This window comes from Salvia splendens, chromosome 9 (assembly GCF_004379255.2).
Source record: "Salvia splendens isolate huo1 chromosome 9, SspV2, whole genome shotgun sequence".
In the NCBI taxonomy this organism is placed as follows: Eukaryota; Viridiplantae; Streptophyta; class Magnoliopsida; order Lamiales; family Lamiaceae; genus Salvia; species Salvia splendens.
Genome location: NC_056040.1, coordinates 23,670,183 through 23,694,566, shown reverse-complemented (window position 1 = coordinate 23,694,566; position 24,384 = coordinate 23,670,183). Strand labels below are relative to the sequence as shown.

Below are 24,384 nucleotides of genomic sequence, written 5' to 3'. Positions count from 1 at the left end.
ACGATCTACCATAGGTGTACACTAGTCCAAGTAGGGTTTGCGGCCCTACGAGGACCCGAATTCGATTTATATAACAATGGCACATAGCCATATCAGATAGGCACGTAAAAATCAAATCACGGCATGATAAGCACAGTTTCATTTCCATCGATAAAATATTTAGGACATTGTCCTTATTTAAAAGAAAGCCCACCTCGAGTGCTTAATTTGAAATTACGTTCTTTCCCTTGCGATCACGATTCCCTTGCGATGATTCACCTTTAACAATTTATATAATAGATAAATCAACACATTGTTTCAAACAAATAACCAAAAAAATGCATGCATCCTAAGCAACGTCTTTTATCTCGGTTTATTTCGGTTTTCGGTTATTCGGCGGCCGCTTATGCCCCAATTTTCCTCCGTTGGCTCCTCGTATTTTCTTAATGATATCGAAATAAAATCCCCAAAATTATAAAAGTGTGTAATTAAATTAACGCAACCACTTTCCCTTGTATTATATTTATTTCGGACTTATGTTATAATTATTCATTCGTTGAAACATTCTGGAATTAATTAAATAATTCCCCACAGTTAATTTAATTATTACTCAAAGATTTAGTTAGTTATTGGCCCAAGGATTTAATTAAAAGCCCAAGACTTAATTATTTTCTCCATCTTATATCTTCAATTACAAATTAAACCCAACAATTAAAAGGAGCCCACCTTTACTAATTCATCCAATTCTAATTAATGAGGCCCAATCATTTTAAACCCAAAGCCCCAAATCTTAAAAGAACCAAGGCCCAAATCCTATTAAGACAAAAGAGCCCATTTATTCACCATCATCTCCACGCCTTTTTTTTTCTTTCTCTCTCCCTATCTCTCTTCTTCCCCCCTTCTTCTTCTACTCTCGACAAAAAAAAGATTTGCAGAAGCTCGACGCCTCCTCCGACTCGCCGTCGCGCCATCGCGCCGCTGCTGTCGTCGTTCGTCCAGCCGGGAGATGCCGCCGCCGTCGTCGTGCAGCCGTCGCCGGGAGGGGCCGCTGCCCGCCGCCGCGAGGAGCTGCGACGCCAGCCCCGGCTTCGCCTCCGCCATCGTCGCTGCTCCAGCCGCCCCAGCTCGCCGCCGCTGTTGTCGGCTGATACCGCGCCTGCCCGGCAGCCTCCGAATAGCCCCGACCGACTCCGATGCAAACCCAAACCAACCCGATTCGCCCCGACGTAAGTTGTTCATTGATTTCATGAATTAAAGTCTGATTCTTTGATTCAGTTTGCTTCGGTTTATGCGATTTGAAGATTGAATTCAGATCGTGGTTATTGGTTTGATTGTGCGATTTGATTGAGTGAAAACATGCTATGCTGTTCATGGATTGGAAAAAAAATAGATTGGGGAAAAGAGATTTACCGATTGTGAATGAAACAAGGATGAAACGACGTAGGGCCTTCTCTCCTAAATTTGGCTTTTCTCAGTTTCTGCCGGAAGGAAAAATAAGTGAGTTGATTTCAATCATGAAAAAATAGAGGAAATTTGTAAGATTACCTTGAGTATGAGTAGAAGTTGAAAGAATGAATGCTTGTTTTCTTTGTTGCACAGAACGGATAGGAGAAAGAAGATAAACTGTTTTGGTGATTTAAATTAAAGGGAGAGGTAGTTAAAGATGTGGGAGAGATTTAGGGAGTGAGGAGAGAGGGGAGAAACGGTTTAGACGTGTGAAATAGGGTAGAATTCGATTTCTTCCTTATTTTGATTTAATTGAATTTATTTGGCATTTGTTTGCAGATCACGGAGGAGGAATATCTTTTAACGGAGGAGGATAATATATGTAGAATCTTTAATTAAAAATTAAAGCCGATTGATGGCCAAATCAACCGGGAAAATAAATTAAGTTGGTTTAATTCACGGTCCTTTGTATTTTATTTTAATTTGTGCAGTCCGCAATTTATTTATCACGGACTGGATTTTATGTTATTTATTTAATTTATCGGATCCAACACGGAATTGAGTCCAATAAATATTCCTCACGGACAAGAATTAATTAAATTTGCGCAGTCATTTATTTCTCAAATCTCTAGTCCAGCAACAATGAATTCACCGACAATTAATTCACGGACTTCGCAAAATAGCATTTAAAAAGTAATTTAGGGTTCACAAATTAGGTTTAGAAAAACGGGGCGTTACAATTATATAGCATTATTTAGTGTAAAAAGATTGATTCAATTATAGTGGAACCGACAGAGTATTAAATTTGAATTGATTTATATTTTTTTGAATTGTATCATTTGAATTGATTTATATTTTTTGAATTGTACCATTTGAATTGACCTATATTGTTTAAAATTTGCTATAAATTCTCTACACATAGATTGATCTTAACTTTATTAAGCCAACAATCAGTGAAAAATTACATCAATGAAACTTGCCATGAGTAAAAAGGTAGTTTTCGGAGTGGATCTCCTACTCCACCATTCGTACTTCAATCCTACTCCATATCTCACAACTTAATAAAATAATCTTATAACATGTCACAACTTAATAAAATAATCTTATAGCATGTAACTAACATGTTATAAAATTATTTTATTAAGTTGTGAGAGATGGAGTAGGATTGGAGCAAGAGATCCGCTCCGGCTAGTTTTGAGATCTACTCCATTGAAAAACCTCAAACAAAATGTGTAAAACATTTTTTTAAGTTTATTTATTTTTTCAAGTGAATTGGTATTTGTAGATTTTGCCTCAAGAGTATTGACCTCATTTATTTTGGCTCCCAAAGAGTTTATGCACTATTTATCAGTTTTGGCTCCATTTATTTTGGTTCTTTTTGGCACCAATCTCCAGAATAATTTAACTTTTACAATATATTAGTAGGGATTTATTAATATGACAACCCTCTTTATTGTAACATCATACTGTCATTTTAGGCCGTTAGATTTTAAGATCGTGTGATTCTCAATTTGCCATGTGGAAGCCTATTTTAATTTAATTGGAACATAAAAAACGTTGAAGGGAAAATCGATATTTTCTATTTTATGTCTGTTACCAGATTGCAGTGTTACGCGTCTGCATCATTCGTAATAGTTTTTTACCTTACCAGCTTGCAATGTTACTCTATGAATATTGCATTATTACCAAGTAGTATTTGTAGTTTACATATTACCGAATCTATTTCTGATCAAAATTTTTGGGAATTGACTAAAATACCCACACGTCTACAATATCCAACACATAAGACTGCAATCCGAACTCTATTTCATTAATTCAATCCTATGCGTCCATCTTATAGATTTAAGGGAGGATTAGTGTTATGATGTCACCCTAATACTCCCCTACATTAGTATTAATATTTATAGAAAATTAAAGGCTAAAGAAATAACAATTTTGATTGATCTGTTCCAAATTTATAATATGTAATAATTTAAACCTGTGATTTTTAAAATATCATGTAAAATATAATAATAATTTTATTAATAATCGACCTATCAAATCATATTGGAATTTTGAAATATGGTTGACTAAATCACCTGATTATATTTTTCCTCTGCTTTTGGATATTTCTAGTGTATCAATTCAATTTTAATTTTGAATTTGAAAATCCCATGGTTAACCGAACGGAACCAAAACTCAAGGATATTTTTTATTTATATAATAAATGTCCAGACGACAAACAAATCGTTTTGAAATCACAATTAGAAATTAATTTTGACTAAATCATCAAATTAGAATGCTTTGCTAATTTTGAAAACTGAAGGGAATCAATTCAATTTTAATTTCTCATGGCTAACAAAACGAAAGCAATACTCATGGATAGTTATAAAAATAATGATAATATATATGTGTAAATGTTTACATAATTAAAAATACCAAGTTTTAAAATACTCACTTAATTAATTCTTATGTCTACCAAGTTTAGAAAATCCAATGATCTTTTTCCACTTGAAATGATAAAAAAATACTCACTTAATCTAAGTTTTTTATAGTTTAATAAAAAATTATTCCAAACATGAACGATTTATGCAGATGAACTTATGAACATGTTTTCTTTCCCTTTCGGATTTTGATGGAGTATAAAATTATCGTAGGTACACAAATTTGTGTCAGCAAAATAAACTTTCGTTTGGTTTCAAAATTTTATGATTACCAATTTAGTTACAATGAAAAGATCTTCATGAAAAAAATACAGAATTTGCCTAAAACTTTGGCAAAAATCGTGATAGATCTATGATTTATCCCAGATTTTTTTCCTCAAGTTCCATTTTTACTTTTTGAAAAAATCAATTTTTTTAGGATTCATTCCGCTGGAATAGTTGAAATTATGTTTGCCATTCTTTGAAGATAATAGTTGAAAGCACGAGTAATATGTGACTGATTGTTGTGTTGGCTTGAGTTTGAAGTGATGATATTTTTCTTGTTGTGAGCAGGAAATTGGAGAACCTCTAAATAACTACCATGGTGGTGGATGCTATTAGAGCCATGGCAAGAAGAAATCAGCTTCTTTGCTTTGGCCTATCAAGCCTCCTAATCCTTTTGGAAACTGATATGATTGTTTTGATTGATTGATAATATATTTGTTTTAAAGTTATAATCAGCCTTATATCCTATTGATTGTTAATCTAAACATGTAAATGCAGTTTCATGAAAGCTAATTGTTCTAACCATTGGGTAAAGAAATGTCATTGCACCTTTTAAATATTCAATAATTAAAATAAATAAATAAAAACTGAAAAAACCTTTCCCATTGCATTCCGGCACAAACAACCATTTTGAGTTTGCTCACAAATTCCCCCCAAACTTTAATTTGAAAATTGGCTCCATTTCTTGAAATTTTTTCACTAAAATAACCTTGCTTTTAAGGATATAAATATAGATATAGATTGGTTGTTAGAGATGAAATAAATTCCACCAACAAGAAACATGGAATAGTGACTACCATTGAATTCCAAATCCTAATTTTCGGAATGAAAAGACAACAAGCATCATACTCACCCTACTCATTCCCTTTCATGATTCACTTCTGCTCCCAAAGTCAATTAGTCATTTTCGAAATCAAGAAAGAAATCATAGGTAAATGTAAATATCAAGAGGCTGAATTATATCTTCTTTCAACTTAGAATGAGTTCTATTGCTTGTTATCTGACCCAACATTTCCCAAAAAGCTATCTACAACATTTAGATCTTCATATGACATGGACTAAAAGAGTTTATGTTGATTTCATAAAAGTCACTAACACCTAGTTCTCCTTCCTCCTTAATTATCATGTTATGCATTATAATACATGCTTTCATGATATTTGACAATATCTCTAGATCCCAAAGATGAGCAGGCCCAAGTACAATAGCAAAGCGAGCTTGAGCTCTCTCAACATCTTTTGTTGCTGCCTCTTACATTTGAACAAACGTATGTTTTAAGCTTTGAGGACGTGATAGTACTCCCTCCGTTCCATTGAAGATGACTAACTTTCCTTTTTGATTTGTCCCAATCAAGATGACCTATTACTAAAAATAGAAACATTTTTATCTTCACTTTACACACAAAATAAAGTTATATAAATTTATGTGCCTCCTAAGGAAGGGGTATCACATTGCATAACCGTGCCCATTGGGTCAAAAAAATACCAAAATGGAAAAAAGTCATGAAATTGTACAAAACGACTTCCAGTGATATTACACCAAAGGTTAGACATGTACGGTGGTATTTTAAAGAATGATGGCCGCGATATTACATTTAAGGTCAGAGCCTTTTTGGTACGAAATTTAAGAAAATTGTGTTTTAGGAGTAGTGAATTAAATGGACATAACATAAGTTAATGACTGATGCACTTTTTATTAGCATTAAAAATAACTGCAAGTGTACAGCTTAGATCTAACATAGCAAAAGGTAAACACATGATATAGAACGTGAGGAATAAATTCACAAAATGACTACCAAATACTAAACTTCATCATATACTAATTGGATAAACGGGGTTTTAGGGTGAATACTGTAAACAAAACAATTAAATAAAACAAATAAACTGAAACAGTGATTGATTTGGTTGAGAAAACAAATAAAACAATGGAATTCCAAGGATAAGATTTCACTACTCTAGTCTATCCAAAACAAAATTATGATATCTAAACAATAACTTCAGTATTACTAGGGCGAGTCACCTAATTACTTCTGTTGACCGGACAACGTATATTACTAGCATTAGGGTTCGCAACACAAATAATGGTGGCTAAAGCTTATCTTTGCCCTATCTTCCCATCAAGTCCACATTTCCTATCAGAGTTTACATATCTTGCTATATTATAGTAAATGAGCCTTTATAATTATGTCCCCCCAAAAAAATAGCTTTACATAAAAAAGGAAGTAAAACTTATTTTTGAATCTCATATTCATGCGAATGACAAATGTCACGTAGGATGGGAGTAAGCATGCATAATCTGAATCGGCCCGGCGGTTAATAGACGGTTTGGAACTGCCGGTTCATGAATCGGAACCGGCACCGGCGGTTTGAATCGGCCGACGGTTTCGCGGTTCAAACGGGCCGGTTCAGGTTCGCGAAAATCATGAACCGTGAACCGACGGTTCAAAACTGGTGGTTTCCGACTGTTCCGATGCTTTTTCAGGTGGCATAGCGTAGGGTGCAGTGTATAGGCCTGAAAACCGGTCAGAAACCGCCAGTTTTCGGCCAGAAACCGGCGGCTTCCGTCAGAACCGTGGACTGAACCGCCGGTTCAGGCGGTAAACAGGCTGAATTTGAAATTTCAAATTTTTTTTATATTTCTTCCAATTTTACTCCTATAAATACCCTACTTCCCCACCCATTTTTACTCATCTCATTCTTGTGTTAACAAGGATTTCATTCTCAATCTCCCTTTCTCTATTCTCTCCTCATTCTCTCTAATTGCTCAAGTTGTTTACTAGTTACTACTTACTACTATATTTGTTGTTGTGTTCGTAATTTACCATTTATTCCATACTCAATGGTCCATACATATTCCACCCATACTACTTTCATTTATCACTATGTCTTCTTCTCGTGGTGGACCGAGACGTGGTGATCGGGGCAAAGGAATTGCCCAAGATCAAAGTAGTCGTCCCTCAAAATCAAGGCGACCTAGTCGTCGAGAAGTTATGGAAGAGATTTCCCGAGTGGCGGCTGAACGCCTGCAAGTAAGTTCTAAAAAATTAAATTATTTTTACAATTCATAATTTCATAAGATTGAGTTTTTTAATTTATTTTATGTTCCTAATTAAACTTCAACTTATATTATATTTATAGATAGAAGAAGATCATAGGATGGTCATGCTACTCGCTGAAATGCATCAAGGTGGGGACGGGGGCGGTGGTTCCCAACAAAATGACGAGTACTACGTGTCTATATCGTCGGACTCGGACAATAATGATGATAGATCTCATTCTCGTATTTCGTCTAGCACCGGCAAAAATGAGGAGATGCCTCCTCCCTAGGGCTGGGTAAAAATACCGAAATACCGCCTTTACCGTATCGAAAAAATACCAAAAATACCGGATTTTCGGTATACCGCAATTTTCGGTAAGGTATCATACCTTACCGATTTATTTCGGTACGGTAACAGTATGGATTTTCATATACCGAGGTATACCGGGGTATACCGAAAATACGCTATATACCGTAATTTTAAGTATATACCGAAAATATGGTATATACCATAATTTTTGGTATATACCGATATCAATATATGCCAAATTATATCAAGTAAATTCATACTTTTACCAAACAAATAAATATTTACATGTAGAAATCAAATCCTGCCTCATTATAGTTGTCGGGTAATCATGTAAATATAAAATCAAATAAACTCAATTAGGAAAACTTGATATCGCTGAATCAATTAGTTTCAAATAAATATAAGATTTTAGTTAAATTAGTTCCAAACAAATATCGTTGAACGTTATGTGATTGCATGGAGTTTAATTATTGCAGTTTTTTTTTATTGAATATGTTTGAGTTTGATTAAATTCCATGTTTTCTAAGTATTTTAGAAATTCTATTTTCATTTGTATTTGTATTTAGAATTATTTACAAAATAATGATATTTTGGTATGTCGTATTGTAGTCCGATATACCGTAAAACTCTGGTATACCGCAAAAGTACGGTATACCGAATTTAGATATGACATGCTGAAAATAAGGTATGGCATCGATATTGAAATTTGTCATACCGAAAATAAGGTATACCGAAGTTCGGTATACCGAAAATTTTGGTAAGGAAAAGGTATGGTTTTTTCTCATATCGAATTTTCGGTAAGGTATACGGTACGATGGTTTCGGTAAGGTATACCGTACCTACCCACCCCTAGTCCTCCCCCTCCACCCACTAACACTACAAAAGCTTTGAAATCTGATATTTTTGTTAAACACTACAAGAAGGTCCCGGTGGTGATTCCAAGTCCTCATGATCCACACTCTCAAGAAGAGACATCGGCGTTTCATGCGTATTGTAACTATTGTGATAAAGTCTACAAATTTGCGAGTGGTGGGGGATATGGCACCCTCCGTCGTCATTTGGTGACAAAGCATCCGGTAGAATGTGGCACTACCTCTACCCAAACCCAACTAAACTTCAAACCTGGTGGCTCAGGTTCGTCAGGTACGCCTCTTTTTAAATATGATCAAAAATATTTTCTGACGTTATGACTAGATGGGCTGCAATGAAGCATTTTCCTTTTAATGTTTATGATAACAAAAAATTTGAGGTTACTATGCAAAGTGGTTTAGACGTAGCTATAAAAAGAATAGGTCGAATGACCGTTCAACGATCTACCCTTAGACAATGTTTAGAGAAAAAGGTTGAATTATCACGTTATTTAGTTAACTTGGGCCACAAAGTGAACATTTGCTCAGATGTATGGACTGATTGTTTTAACCGGCATTCATACATGGGCATTACGGTTCACTTTGTGGACAATAGTTGGACTTTAAACAAATGTTTAATTGGTTTTAGAGAATTTGAGACACCACACACTGTACCTGAAATTACTTCTTTAATTATTCAAGTTTTGAATGAGTTTCAATTATGCAATAAGATATTTTCTATTGGTTTTGATAATGCAACTGCCAACACCGCAAGTATTAGTGATTTGATTGCGGCTTGTGCTCCGGTTATTGGAGGTAAGTATTTTCATCAAAGATGCATATGTCATATTTTAAATTTATGTGTACAAGATGCGCTTGAATTATGACAAAAGCATGTTAGTCCTATTAGAACTGCAGTTAGATTAATCCATCAAAAGCCAGCTATTGGCAAAGCTTGGAAGAAATATTGCCATCAAAAGAATATAAGATATACGAATTTTACTATAGATGTGTCTCATAGATGGAATTCGACATATGATTGTCTGAATTCTACTTTGACGCATAAAGATTTTTTATGTGATTTTTATAGAACCTATATCGTTCATGATTTATATCTTCCGCATAGTTGTTGGGAACATAGTGTAGCTTTATTTAAATTGTTTAAATATTTCAAAAATGCTACTGTTGAATTGTCGGGTGTTTATTATTGCATTGTTGTTCGTGTTTTAGAGCATTGCATGTATATATCACTTGGTTTTAAAAGTGCAATGAAAAATGCTTCCTCTTCACCTGAATTGATGTGTGTTTTATATTATATGATTGAAAAATGGCTTAAGTATTTCAGTGAGATTCCAACGGTGTTTTTGATTGCAAAGGTCTTGGATCCAAAATGAAAATTAGCCGGTACCTCCAAGATTTTAGATTTTTATTATAACAATTTGAGTTCTATTGATCTTGGTCTACTTCAAGCAATCCAATCGGATACCAGTGACGAATTTGGAGTAGACCTCTCCGAAACATTTCAAATAAACCTCCCGGACCGGTCAATTATCCAATAACCCTTCGAGTTTAATTTGCGTGCTCTCTACACCGAATATGAAACCAAGTATAACAATACCCACCAAGTCAGAAGACCCCCCCCCCTCATCCACAACATAACTACGGCTTCGCATTTCAAGCCGATTATGATGACCCCGACGCGCAATCCCAATTAGCCGACCTATACAGCTACAGCACCAGCGGAAGGTCCTCAGGTATGGTAAGTGAATTAGATATATATTTCGATTAACTCTTTTTCTTTGGTGATGAAGGTCCTACTCCTCCCGCCAAATCGACGTCCTCGATTGGTGGGGAACCCACGAGAAAGATTTTCCCATACTTGCGTCAATGGCCAAGGAGATTTTTTCTGTTCCGGCTTCCACTGTCGTCGTCGAGTCTGCTTTTAGTGTTGGCTCGCGTGTGTTGGATGAATCAAGAAGTAAGCTCTCCGCGAAAAATATGGAAGCCGTGATGTTACTTGATGATTGGGCCAAAGCTGACGTTAGAGAACAAGAAAATGATTGGGATGATCATCAGGAGGGATCACAAGATGAATTCACTGGGGATGAATCGTAGGCCAACCGTCAACCGCCGCCGGCCAAGCCAAATAGGTAAGTAAGGTAAGAGAACTATGTAGGCTTTGATTCCCTAATGCAAATGAGCATTGGGGATACGTTGACACCTCAACTTAAATTTTAAATTTAAGTTGAGCTCAAGTCATTTTTCCTTTATTTCTTTTTTTTCATTGGTTCCTACTTTAAAAATATGCAAATACAATTAAATAATTGTATTTGTATATACTCTAGTCGATGAAGTAGATTTCTTTATAAGGCTAAATCCGAAAAACTTTTGACAATTCTACTATAATTGTTGATTGTTAGACTAAACTCAACATTTAAAGTTGAATTGCTAAAGGTGTCCTCAATTTAATTATGTAGAAAGATCCCCTTCGCCGATTAAGAGTATATATACTTATAAGTTTTTTTTATAAGAACTTCTAAGTCTTTTTTGTAATTTGTAATTAGCTTCGTTGTTAACTAGTAGTCTCGTTTGTATTTAAATTTTTATTTAAGACTTTAAGACCTCAAGATTTTTGTGATTTGTAATTGTTGTAACGTGTAATCTCAATAAAATTGCAACTTTCATCATGGTTTTTTGAATTTTATTTACGCACATTTCATACATAAACAAATAATAAAATGCAAAAAAAAAAATTTGACGAACCGCCGAACCGGAACCGAAACCAGCGGTTCAGTCCGAAAACCGGCGGTTTTAAACCGCCCCGTAAACCGGCTATTTTTTTAACCGGAACCGAAATCGCCGGGACCCTTGGCGAGCCGGTTCCGGTTCATGGGAAACGTGAACCGTGAACCGCCGGTTCATGAACCGGAACCGGCGGTTCCTGAACCGTGTGCAAGCCTAGATGGGAGTAATTGGGAGTCCCATTTGGGAATAAGCATTCCTTGTGAATGACCATTCCTATGAAAATACACGTATATGTCAATTTATCATTTTTTTTACATTATAAATCAACATTGTAACTTTACTATTGCAATAAATATTGCGGTTTATTCCGCTATGAAGAAATAATAAATGTTCTCCTTTCACATAAGGGGGAAAATGACATAGTATTAAACTGAATTTATCCTGTATTTTTATAATGTAACTTATATGAGCATTTCAACGATTCATTTTACTCTTTAATAGTAATAAATCCACATATGATCGTAAAATAATTGGTTTGAATATAAAGTATACCCTCAAAAGAAAAGAATAGAGAAGAGGAGAAAAACAAAAGATAATTTACATATTGTGCTTCAATCTCGTGCTTTATTTTACTCACCATAGCTATGCTCCAATCCATTAAAAAAATTTCAAATGATCAAGACAAGATATTTGTGGGTGACCAAATGATCTAATTGGAACAGGCCAGGTGGGTAAAGAATGTATAGTAGCAATGCCAACAACATCATTCACTTGTATTCCAAATCAATTTATAAGAAGCAACATTTCCCAGTTAGAATAACATGAACTAAACGACAACTTGTATAAAGCACATTAGCAATGGCAACATTGGTGTGATGAACTCAGTGGATGCTTCCTTCTGATGAAAACGCTTGTAATGTTCAAGGAAACATCCCACAGAGATATTCGTCAAAGTTTTCATCATCGTCGTCTGGCTTATGATCACCATCAGATGTCAAAGCCTTGCCTCCTGAAAGCCAAATGCAAATTCACGAACCAAGGAAAGGCCAAACAAGAGAAATTTATTTTGGAAGATTAATTGGAGGGGGAGGGGAAGAAAGCAACCATATACCGAAGCTATTCACCAATTAGCTTTTTTATACGGACTTCAGGTAATGCTTGTTAGTGAAGCTCATATTCTGATGGAACTATTCAACCTTGAAAACATAACCATATGAAGCCAAATCTATCCTACAATGTAAGCTGCTAGGAAGTTCTTATGACCTTTCTTCTCATGTCTAAACCTACCATCTATATAGAATTTGATACTGCTATCACCAATGACCTACAAACGAAGGCCAATTTCACCCTCCCCAAGTTACTGAACCATCAGACCTGAAGTTCACGGTTCACGGGTAATGATTTCTACAGGTTTACTAGTGGTGCAGAGTGAGCTGAGGTGAGACATGAACCAGCAAACCATTTGCTTTTCAAGAACAAATTGTGGATAAATTAGAGATCCGACTCCCAAAAAGGATTCAGATAAGACATCCATTATGGACCCATTATTTTCATCCAATTCAGATATGTATAATAATGGCCCAAACTAGCACCCATCAAGGAAAGAATTTGGGTTTTGGAAGCTTGACAGAGTGATATCAAACTGCCAATCCAGAATATATATTTTGAGATATCAGAAGGCTACTAAAACAGGCAATGCACAATTTTATTAGCAAGGAAAACAAATCCAGCTTCCAAAGAATCATTGAAGGAGAAAGAAGTCACAAGAAGATATCTATATTACATTATCATAGAGTCAGACCATAATGCCTTTATCTTCCTTAGTTAGGGAACGACTGCCAAGAGTATGTATATGACACTATTTAACTTGTCTTTAATTATGTATCTCCACCTACCACCTTCTCAATAAGACTCTCCATCCTGTATTCATAAACCACAAGTGATAATAGTTAAGGAGCATAATTTTGTGAAGCATAATACCTTTTCTCCTCTCTTTGCTTTTGCCATGGTTGCTACTTGTGTCATCATCACTCTCAGAGCGATCCCTAAAAGGAAATTAATTACCCCAACATTTTGTTTGAATTTCTAGTCTCGTTCAGAAATATGTACACATAGTACTAAATACGATTTACATGCCACTCACCTTTTCCTGTGCTTTTCACTTTCTATTCGCTTCAATCGTTCCTTCTCCTTTTGTTTCTTATAATATAGCTTCTCTGCACATCTACCCGATAATCAACTTCAATATAGAAATTCATGATCTAGAAAACTCACTAATCAACTTCAATATGAAATTGACGAAGAAAATAAGAGAAGATAAAAGTGTAGATTCTAAACTTAAGTGATTCCTGCTAAAGTTCATCTTGATTATCGATTTTGCAAAAAAATCCAAGAATACATTTTAATGGCCTTTGAGAATGCCTTATTAAAAGCTCACTTTATGAGCTGTGCATCTAACACACAAAAATAAGGAACAACATGAGATCGCCAGTATATCAATAGGTGATATATCAGGTGCATAACTATAATGCTAAAGGAATATTTAAGTAACTAGTAGCATGTTAACTAGGTGAGAAACGATAAGTTCCTTTGCTTTAGAATTATATCTACACAAAAAATGATGAAACTGTTAATAAATTACCCCTCACAGGCTACTAATTTCACTAGAGCTTGTTTTTTTTCTCCAGCTTCAAAATATGAAAAGTTCACCTGGATATGCATAGGGGAGACGTTAGCTAATGCATCCAAAAAGAAGATAAAAGAAAGCCTCAATGATAGATAAATTTGTATATTGTCATTAGGAACATCAAACATTCAGTTGGGGTTCTCTTTTTATTTGGAACAATTTGCTATGCTAATTTCCTATTTGTCATTTTCAAATCCAAATCCAGATGATAGATTTTGAAATTTGCGAGTAACTGGAGCCTTTTCAAGAACATTTTCCACTTTCTCCTTCCGCCGTAAATTTTTTATCATTCCATAAGCTCCATTGGTTCAGAAAACAAGGCCACACAAAAACGAAACCAATGTCACCTAGAAATAGGAGGTAAATAATGCCAAAAGAAAGTGATTTCCATTCTTCATTCATTCACTAAAAAATAATTGGCAGATAATCTTGGCTACAAACTTGCCTCATAGCTTGACAAACCATCTTCATGGTCGCAGTGCTTATTACCACAAACAAACTGTCCTGATAGTTTAAGAGGCATTCAGTCAGAATTAATTCCAAAGAGAAAAACAGAAACTCCATAAGCTGAATCTGAAAAGCAACAAACTATAATGCATAGAGAGCACCTGAAAGATCGTTCATGGATAACACTTCATTTTTAGAAAACATTAATGGTTTTTTTTCTTTTTTAAGTTATTCTTCTTTTCATTGACACTTGGCATGCCTTTCATTGTCTAAAAGGTTAACCACTTATGCAGATGGTGACTCACCATTGCACACAATGAAGGGTCATTCATGCCAAAGGAAGGACACCAAAATAATTCCATCAGGTAACACCAATAAGGAAGAACTCCAAATTAATCCTGTCGAATCCTAAATGTCAGACGAAATGCCTTCCCAGAGTAAAACTGAATTGCCCTTTAATCTTCTCCTCGCATAACTAAATTACTTTTCAGCATACTCCATACTACCTAATACCTACGGGGGTCGGGGACAATACAACAGTTGACCGGTGCGGTGTTGTCAGAAAAGGGAAATACATGAAAACAAATAGTTAGCAATTAAAACGACAGTCTAAAAATAACTCAGTAGTATGACTGATTTCTACCAATATGATGTGTAGCTAATATGAGATCCCTAGCCAAAGTACAAAATGCCCTAGAACTGCATTTGATGAATATTTAAATGGACAATCCAACACTAATAAGGGATCACCAATGTTTTATTTTATTATACAGTAATGAGAAATAATATCAACAAAAACCTAACTTTAAACTGAGAATGAAGAGAGAGCATCATTTTTCACTCATGTTTGACTTCCATGATCCAGCAAATTAGTGGTTCTCAATAAAATTCATGGAGACCTAGAATCAACTTCATAATTAACTTTTTAAAGCATTAAAGATGGTTAGCTTACAAAAGATAACTAACTACCTTAACCTGGTTCTACAAATTCTAGAATAGTTTTTATTTGCCAACTTATTGTTTACATTCAAAAGATTATATTTTGAATTTCCAAAAGCATAAGACATAATCTTGGTTAGTCCTCCCAAGATTTGTTCTCCTTTATTTTCATTGGCTGTGAAGATATTGACGTATCACGAAAAGTTATACTTACAACAGTAATGCAAAAGTTAGAAGATAAGTTCTGCTACAACTAAATGCCGGACAGAGGATAAATCATGCTGCAAGCATCATTTTGAGTGCTTCGTGTAAAAATGTTTTCGATTAACACTTTAGTTGAAAGCTGTCCTAATTACTTAATACTACTACTTAATAGGAGAAAAGGAATTTGAAGTAAACCATACCTTTCCCAGCTATTACTTCCTTTTCAGTCCTCCATCTGAGACCAATCTTAAAATAGAACAAGCTACATTTAGCAAAAAGGCCTAGTATAAAATAACTAAATCATGCAAAACTACAGAAACAATAGTTGCATGCATGTAGGTCACCTAAATATACTGTATAGCTAAGTAGGTGAGTCTTACTAGCTAGCCCAAATAATTCATTCTGAAATATGCTTGAAGTAACAAGTGCTCGTTCAAATTCTCTTATATTCCAAAAAGGGTCCTCGTTTAAGAAATCTAAGTAAACAAGCAGAATATATGAATGAGATAGATGGACCTCTCCATACATATCCAAGCCAAAAAAAATTAGCATTCCTTGGGTTTAATCAAAGATACTGCAGTTCATAATCCACCAACTGGCTGAAGTTGGCATCTATGGGAAGCCAGCTGTTTTTTTATTACTGTTGGAAGAGATTGAGTCTACATTTTTTATCATTCCTCTAGGCTCTAAAGGTAAAGTAATAACGAGAGATGGGGTGGGATCCTATTGACTATAAATGCCTACTAGATACTCCCTCCGTCCGCAAATAGGAGTCCCGTTTTTCCATTTTAGTCCGTCCACGAATAGGAGTCCCGGTTCACTTTTACTATAAATGGTAATAGGGTCCCACATTTCACTAACTTAATGTACTCACATTTCATTTAAAACTAATACATACAAGTGGGACCCATATTCCACTAAATTTTTTTCCACCCACTTTTCTTAACATTTCTTAAAGCCCGTGCCACCAAGGAATGAGACTCCTAATGGCGGATGGAGGGAGTACTAAGGATAAAAAAACCCATACCTTGCCAGTCTTGTAATGTGACATGTCAGCTATGCAATATCTTGAAAGCGTTAAGAGAAATAAATAAGTTAGAACAATTTGTTTCTCAAAAACCAATATAGCAGCTAAAGATTCTATTTAAGAACTTTTTCATACCACAACATTGTATGTATCATGATGTTGAACGTTACTTGACAAATATCTATGTATATTTTTGGGAACAGAATTAGTAAGATGACATGACAACATTTTCACTAGTTACTTCAACACTAAGTTTGGTATAACTAGCATTTTTTTATATTTGGGCCTTTGGAGTCATATGTCTTGGCATATTGGTTCGTCATATCATATGTCAGCTTGTAATCCAAGAACTATCTATTGTCCCTGAGTTAACATTTTTTAACTACTTTTGCCATGTGAATGTGCAAAATAAATTTCTCAATGTCACTAAATTGCAGCAGACATAGACTTGACAGATCCAATCCGAAATAAAGGACATAGTCACAGAGCTATATCTCTGTGCTCACCCTCCACTACATGAATTGTCTTTCACGATTTCAACAACGTGATTGAATCATGTTTACTAATTTTCAACCCCAGGAGGGCAATAGAAAGACACAAGAAACCAATAACATATAAGATACTAAGATCACTTATGCAAAGGATACTCCTTGAACAGCTTGTCATAGTAGCGCTTTACTAGCTTGTGTTCCCAAGAACGATTCATGTCATCTTCCTCAGTCATTATGAACCTTTTGACAATATGACGAAAGATATAGTTAGGATCACTGACTAAACATAAGAGCTCAAATAATCAAACTGCAGCCTTATTCCTTAGGCTTTAGGTCCTATGTTAGGGATGGGGTCATTTAGCATACTTACATGTTGGATTTAAATCTTCAAAACAAAGGTACAAACAATCAATGATTTCAAGAACATATCATTTCAATTTCCGAATGTATTTCAATGACAAAACTTGCACATATACAAAGTATTAGTACTAAATCACTGGACTTTGTATGGTTAGATACCAGTATAAAACCTAATATATATAGTAGGGCTTATGTTTTCTATCAAAAGCTTTGCATTGTTCACTAGCTACCAAAGCAAACCCATACGACCAAAAAAATCACTTCTACTTGGTTGTCACAACAGAACATTTGAAAACTCAATTTCTTCGAAGCTCGACCTCCAAGGAACATTTTAAATCAAACGAAATTTGAAACCTACCGATATCCTTCTCTAATGGTGTCTTGGTCAGTTTTAACAGGCAATATTTCTCGAGCAGATTTCTCTTTTCCATAATAAGCAACTGCAACCATAAAATAAAAATGACTTAAAAAGTGATAGAGCTCTGCTTATATCCCCAAATGCTCTTCCCACAAAAAACCAGAAATGCATATACATACTAGTACATATAACGTGAAATAATATTTTATTTAATGCCATGATTGTTCATAAAATACATATCCTAGCATTAGCAACAGTCATAAATTGATGAAACTAAAATTAAAAAACTGACCGTAATCATTCAAAAATTTCTTGTGGCGATCGAATGCGTTGAGCCCTCGTATATGGTCCTGATACTGCCTGATTGTTCGGATATCCTAATTCAGAATTCTCTGACGTATACATAAAAATTTAAAACAGAGAAAAAAAAATACATACTCCTTTCTTGCTTGTTTCTCGAAAATTGCGTGCTTGATAGACCCAAATGACGCCATGAAGCTCTATATCTCAGCGACGGTTCGATTTTGATCAGAAATCAAAAGGGAATTCCTGTTTATTTCTGGATTTCCATCGACTGAAGTGTTCCGTCACTTTTTTAATACTCTCTCTCTCTCTCTTTAAAGGTGGAATTATCAGTATATTTCTTCTAGTATAATTTTTTTTGGATGGTAAATATAATAAGAAAATATTTAATTAAGTTTAAAATTTTAATTAATTATCTTAGTTCTTATTTAAAATATAAATAATACAAGTAATTTGGGACGGACCAAAAAATAAAAGTGCAAGTAGCATAAGACGAATATAGTAAGAGTAGTATATTGTTAGTTGCTTAGTTACGATTTGCCGATACGTAAATTTTAATTTTTCCATTAAAATATAAATTATACTACTAATTTAAAGCATCAAACCAATATTTATGTAACATCGGAATTTGACGATGTGGTGTGGGTTAGAGATGTCCAAGGTTCCTTGAGCCGACGGTTAACCGTGAACCTAAATCAGCTGGTCACGGTTCGGAATCAGAACCGTGAGTTTTAAGGACGCGGACCGATTACGGTATGAAAAAAATGGAATCAGAACAATGTAGGAACCGCCTGTCTCAAACCGCAAAAGTCGTCAGACATTTTACGATTTTGGTCCTAAACATTATCTTTTAGATTTTTTGGTCCTGAACATATGAAAATTTGATCATTTTGGTCCTCCGTCAATATTTCCGTTAATTCTATAACGGTCAACGGGTTTAGCCCAATTTTGACCAATTAAAACTCTTAATTACTCATAGTAAAACAAAACAAATATATTAACAATAAATATACTAAAAACAAATGAAATTAAAATAACAAAATGCAATTCATAAATTTGTACCCACTTTTATAATTATAATTTGTACCCACGGTTTCCAAGCTGAACCCTCCGCCGTAACCCTGTCTGATCCCGACTCCGGCACCGGCTCCGCATCCAGTTCCGACGCCAAATACCAATCTAAGATCATTCCACGACGAGCTGAGTAAGCCGACGCCGCCGATCACTCCGAACCCCAATCCAACGCCGCAGCCGATTCCGGGGCCGAGGACGGCGTCGTATATCTTCTCGTGGAAGAATTCCGTCACCGGATAGAGCTTGCCCTCGGGCTTTCTCGACTGCAGATCGATTCCTTTCCACTTTCACAGAGCATTTGAATTCGATTCCGCATTTTGGAAACCGTTGGCGAATATCAGATTTCCCTTCATTTTTGTTTTAGGCGTGGGTACAAATTTATGAATTGCATTTTGTTATTTTAATTTCAATTTGTTATTTTAATTCAATCACCGTCTTCACATTCACGCGAATCCATTTTTAATTCCCCTTTTCACCACTGCCTGCAGCAGCTTCCCCTTTTCAGGCAACGGGTCTTTGATCAACTCCACGGGCATTCTGTCGGGCGACGAAGCGATGCTCTCCTCGCAGACGGAGGAGGACAATCCGTCGATTCCTTTAGCGGGCTCGTCTTCTATGCTGGAGATTGCTGAATTGAGGGCTGATTGGTGGACGAGGATCTTCTCCAACAATATCTTCTTGCAGTTTTCTCGAGCTTCGTCGCGTTCTTTAATGGCAGCGGCGAGGAGCTCCTTCAGGCGGAGGATTTGGGCGTCGCGCGATTTGAGGTCTTGGTTTGCTCGGACCCTGGTTTCTTGGAGCTCCATGCTTAGCTTAAACAATTGCTTCATTTCATCCATGCTTTGCTTCAACATAAATTGATTGGAAAATTGAGAAATGGAATTAGATGGAATTGAAATGGAAATGAAAAATGGAAATCCATTTTTAATTCCAATCCACACACTCTTTCTATGAAAATAATTAGGGAATTAATTAGGAAGTAAAAAATCAGAATTAAAAGTCTAATTTGGTCAAAATCGGGATTAAACCCGTTGACTGTTAGTTTTTAACGGAAATATTGACGGATGACCAAAATGATCAAATTTCCATATGTTAAGAACCAAAAAATCCAAAAGATAATGTTTATGACTAAAATCGTAAAATGAGTATATGTTCAGGACCAATTTTGACCTTTACTCTTTATTAAATTATAGTTTAAAGTCTACTTAATAAACACTCCTCACTCCTAATAAGTATATATTTCATCATTAGTTTGTATTTAAATATAATCAAATTTCATTATAGAAAATAGCAATAGCGTTACCTCTACTACACAATAGCAGAACTGATAAAAATAAAAGTTAAATAATACTAATAACCAACTAGCTTTATATATCATTAATTATTGAAAATAATATATGCACAAACACTGATTATCCAGTTGGACTAATTCCCTTAACATTTCACCCAAACTCTTGTGTTGTTGTAGTTCCACTCCCCCTTGTTATTCACTTCAGTCATGTTACAATATTATAGTCAGTTGCAGCTTGATTGTAGTTGGCTTTATTGAACTGCTCGAAGAAAGAATCATATTCTGTTGCCTCCCGCTCAAGTCTCAACAACAACGTTGTTGCGGCCCTGCGCGCATCACTCTGCGAATACACGCTTCATCTCTCGCTAGTCAAGACATGGCATCAACAATACTTGCTAACACGCTTTATCTCTCCTTTGTTAACGAAGCTATCAATCACAACCTTCTTCAAATGATAACATTTATCTAATTCTAAACTTTTGTTAAAAGGGCCATTGGAGTTAGTGTTGTGTGTATTAGAAAATTAGAGTTGAGATAGCCCCAATCAAGCTTCTGAAGCTATGTATTTGTTGGTTTCTAAGGGCATGAATAACCCCGTCCCCATTTCCGGCCTCAAGTCCCCTCCACGTCATCATTCATCTACAGTTGCGGCCCAGACCCCAACTCCTCTAACCCTGCAGGCCGCAACTGGGCCGCAACTAATAAATGACACTATTCACAACTCCAACCTATTTTAAACGTAAAATAAAAAACGCCGGAAATTTATAACACGGAAAATTTAATTTCGCCGAATATTGCAAAAGTACAACATAGAAATTTTAAAACTGAAAATAAAATAAAATATCGTCAATGCTGGAAAACGTTGGTGCGAATCCAAATTTCTTCGATTAGATCAGCTTAGAGGCGAGTGTGTTGTTCCTCTTGGCGCATCGCAGCTGAACGGGCCATGACATTGCGGATGTCGGGAGGAAGGCCCTGCACGGGCGGCTCGGTGACAACGTAGTCACTCCTGGTGCTGGCGAGCGGATCGTCGCTCCACAAAGTGACGTTATCTTGCTCGTCCTCAACGATCATGTTATGCATTATGATACATGCATACATGATGTCGGCGATGTGTGACCGCTGCCAACCACGGGCCGCTCCCTTCACGATAGCCCACCGTGATTGGAGGACTCTGAATGCACGCTCGACATCTTTCCGAGTCGCCTCTTGCCTTTGGGCAAACATTGCCCTCTGATCGTTTGTCGGAGCTGTGATAGTCTTCACGAACACGGGCCATCGAGGGTAGATCCCGTCTGCCAGATAATACCCCATACTATACCGGCGGTGGTTGGCCGTGAACTCTATGTTCGGTGATCGCCCGGCACACAAGTCGTTGAACAATGGAGACTCGTTCAACACATTGAGATCGTTGTTGGACCCTGCGACACCAAAGTAGGCATGCCAGATCCACAATCTGCAATCGGCAACGGCCTCCAACACAATCGTGGGATGTGTGCCCTTGTGCCCGCTAGTGTATTGTCCTCTCCAAGCCGTTGGACAATTCTTCCACTGCCAGTGCATACAGTCGATGCTTCCAAGCATCCCCGGGAAGCCGTGGGCCCGCTCGTGCATGTCGACCAACTTCCTAACGTCGTCGGTCGTTGGCTTTTCTCAAGTACGTATCCTTGAATGCTTCGATGACTGCCCGACAGAATCTAGCGAGACACTCCCGTCCAGTAGGCTCGCTTACATGGAGATACTCATCGAATATATCTGATGTAGTTCCATAAGTGATTTGACGAATGGCAGACGTGCATTTCTGCAACGTCGATATACTTTGCCGGCCCACAGCATCGGTAGTTTGGCTGAAATACATGTCATGAGCTACAACTGCGTTGACGATGCGTAGGAACAAAGGCCTCCGCATCCGGAACCGGCGACGGAACATCTGATCACTCCATCGCGGATCTCTAGAGAAATAATCCGTGAAAAGCAGCAAGGCAGCTTGTTCACGGTCTCGGTGAATATACATCCGGGTACGTGGCACCCGGGTTTGTTGTTCGTTCCAAGCTTGAATAGCAGCTTGGTAGCGTTCAACTTCGTTGTTGATTTCTTCTTGGATTGCCGGTAGCGCCTCTGCTAACACCCGGGACATTTGATCTTCGGATATTCTTTGACGATGAGGCATTTTTTCGAATTATAGGAAGATATTTGAAGTTGAATGTGAAGTTGAATGTGTATGAAAATGGAGTAGTATTTATATAAAAAATTCGAATTTAAAAAAAAATCGGTTGCGGCCCGGTCCGAACACAAATAACCCTGGGCCTGGCCGCGTTGCGTCACGTCCCGAGCCGCGTAACCCCGTCCCAGGCCGGGCCGCGGGACGGTCACCGGGCCGGGAACGCGGCCCAGGCCGTGCCGCTCGTCCGTCTAACGCGTGGGACAGGCCGGGACTCGCGATTTGCTGCCCGGCCCGTAGCGTTATTCATGCTCTAAGGTTGGTGCCGAGACAATGATTAGTCCCTGTGTGATCGGCAATACACTGATACCGTATTAAATTGCTATAGTAAATTGATTTGATGTTTGTATTGCATCTTGATTTTGAAGCTACATCTCGTACTTTTTTTTTACATCTCGTACTTAGGAGTAAACCTTTTCTCTTATCTCTTCTATTCTCCCCCAAATGATAGAGGTCAAGTGTGTATACAATGTCCTGAAACGTGGACAGAAGAAAAGAGTCTCATCAACCGCATTAATGTGCTAAAATATTCATATAGAGTGAAAATATTGTATGATTTAATTGAATCTAATGAAGAACGCTCTTGATTCCTCTCAATTCTTTACTTGGCCCTAATGTACGAGAAAAAGTTGACACAAATACATTAAGGTCAACCCTAATTGTGCGAGAAATTTCGGAATAAGGGATCATATTCGCCGACTTTTCAGAATTTAGGATTAATTTTGTTGTCCTTTTGGAATATGGGATCGAGGCACATATTATTTTCCTTACAAGATTTATGAATTGCCCAAATTACCCCACATAAGATTTAAACCCAATTATGTGAAATTGATAATTTTGAAACCCAGGTGATACTTCCACCATATATCCACCGACAACTCAAAAAACATAGAATTGCCAAGGACGGAGGTTTTGATCTCATGAGCTGGTAGCTTAACTTGTTCTAGTTCATGCATAAGGGTAAAGCATTGCGTACAGATAGTGAAGCAATTACGGGCGTATATTACAGAGAACAAGACAAAATTATCTGTGAATTTGTGATGATGTTTTGCGACTTGTTTTTGAGACTTACTGCACTAACATGTTCAAGATGAATAAGTTGTTGGCAAAGCATATTTTGCAACTTGATCAACCTCGCTTATACATTAGTTTAACTGTTTATCACTGTATTCCTGATCTGCTTGCAGAAGAGACAGTTCAAGCCAAGAAATCTGTTCATAAATTTTGTGGGGTGGTGGATCGGTGGTGGTCTGGTGGAAGTTTCAGAATTGCAGTTTCAAAGCGTTTCAGAATTTGTGTTTCAAATCTTATGTGGTGGTAGTTTGGTCAATTCATAATTCTTGTGATGAAAATAAAGAAAAAAAAAAAAAAAAAACCTTTATTCTGAAAAATTCGTGTGTTTCGATCCCATATTCTGAAAGGTCAGCAAAATTAATCCTAAATTCTGAAAGGTCAGCAAAATTAATCCTAAATTCTGAAAGGTCAGCGAATATGATCCTAAATTCCGAAATTTCTCAATTACAAATTACGTGTGGAAGAGATTGGTTAATACGTCCTAGGTTGAGATTGCTATATGATAGTAGCAAATAATGGAATGAGTTTTTGTGATGAATCAATCTATCTATACATCTATAAAAGGCGAATTTTGACCTTCTTTTGAAATATTTATAAATTTTGGGTATAATTTGAATATTAATAAATTTTGGGTATGGATTTGAATATGTTATCTATAACTATATTTAAACATAATTAGTCACCGTTACAACTTTATTTATAATTACAGTTTAATGAATAATTAAATACTACAGTAATATTTAACATTTGTTCTAAAACTCTATTTTAACATATTTAACATAATAAGGATTTATGACTAATTTGAATATTAAGTTAATAAAACGTAAAGTAACGGCCAATGATCACTCCCTTTTAATATA

General features: G+C 36.2%; 2 protein-coding genes and 2 long non-coding RNA genes across 4 annotated transcripts; 1 reads left to right on the top strand and 3 right to left on the bottom strand.

Annotated features, from left to right (window-relative positions):
* Nucleotides 1–212: 212 nt before the first annotated feature.
* LOC121747150 lies at nucleotides 213–1,758 on the bottom strand. The gene is made up of 3 exons (XR_006039146.1): nucleotides 1,525–1,758; nucleotides 1,390–1,457; nucleotides 213–258 (listed from the first exon to the last, which is right to left on the bottom strand). It is a non-coding gene; the product is annotated as an uncharacterized LOC121747150 (long non-coding RNA).
* LOC121747149 lies at nucleotides 541–1,983 on the top strand. The gene is made up of 2 exons (XR_006039145.1): nucleotides 541–1,205; nucleotides 1,765–1,983. It is a non-coding gene; the product is annotated as an uncharacterized LOC121747149 (long non-coding RNA).
* Nucleotides 1,984–11,633: 9,650 nt separating this feature from the next.
* LOC121748235 (protein FRA10AC1-like) lies at nucleotides 11,634–18,187 on the bottom strand. The gene is made up of 11 exons (XM_042142465.1): nucleotides 18,000–18,187; nucleotides 17,854–17,921; nucleotides 17,562–17,643; nucleotides 17,000–17,083; nucleotides 16,353–16,392; nucleotides 15,526–15,571; nucleotides 14,181–14,239; nucleotides 13,691–13,758; nucleotides 13,193–13,273; nucleotides 13,030–13,094; nucleotides 11,634–12,058 (listed from the first exon to the last, which is right to left on the bottom strand). The coding sequence occupies exons 1-11, from the start codon at nucleotides 18,053–18,055 to the stop codon at nucleotides 11,970–11,972; spliced, it is 738 nt and encodes a 245-aa protein (XP_041998399.1). The 5' UTR covers nucleotides 18,056–18,187; the 3' UTR covers nucleotides 11,634–11,969.
* Nucleotides 18,188–19,381: 1,194 nt separating this feature from the next.
* On the bottom strand, nucleotides 19,382–19,777 carry LOC121749320. The gene has a single exon (XM_042143900.1). The coding sequence runs from the start codon at nucleotides 19,775–19,777 to the stop codon at nucleotides 19,382–19,384; it is 396 nt and encodes a 131-aa protein (XP_041999834.1).
* Between the last annotated feature and the right edge of the window lie 4,607 nt (nucleotides 19,778–24,384).

What these genes read in the sequence shown, in the direction of transcription:
- LOC121749320 (XM_042143900.1), bottom strand. Translation starts at nt 19,777, where the DNA reads ATGGATGAAATGAAGCAATTGTTTAAGCTAAGCATGGAGCTCCAAGAA.
- LOC121748235 (XM_042142465.1), bottom strand. Translation starts at nt 18,055, where the DNA reads ATGGCGTCATTTGGGTCTATCAAGCACGCAATTTTCGAGAAACAAGCA. An exon ending in GAGAAACAAGCAAGAAAGGA is followed by an intron (nt 17,922 to 17,999) that starts GTATGTATTTTT and finishes CCGAACAATCAG; the next exon opens with GCAGTATCAGGACCATATAC. An exon ending in CACATTACAAGACTGGCAAG is followed by an intron (nt 15,572 to 16,352) that starts GTATGGGTTTTT and finishes TTCTATTTTAAG; the next exon opens with ATTGGTCTCAGATGGAGGAC.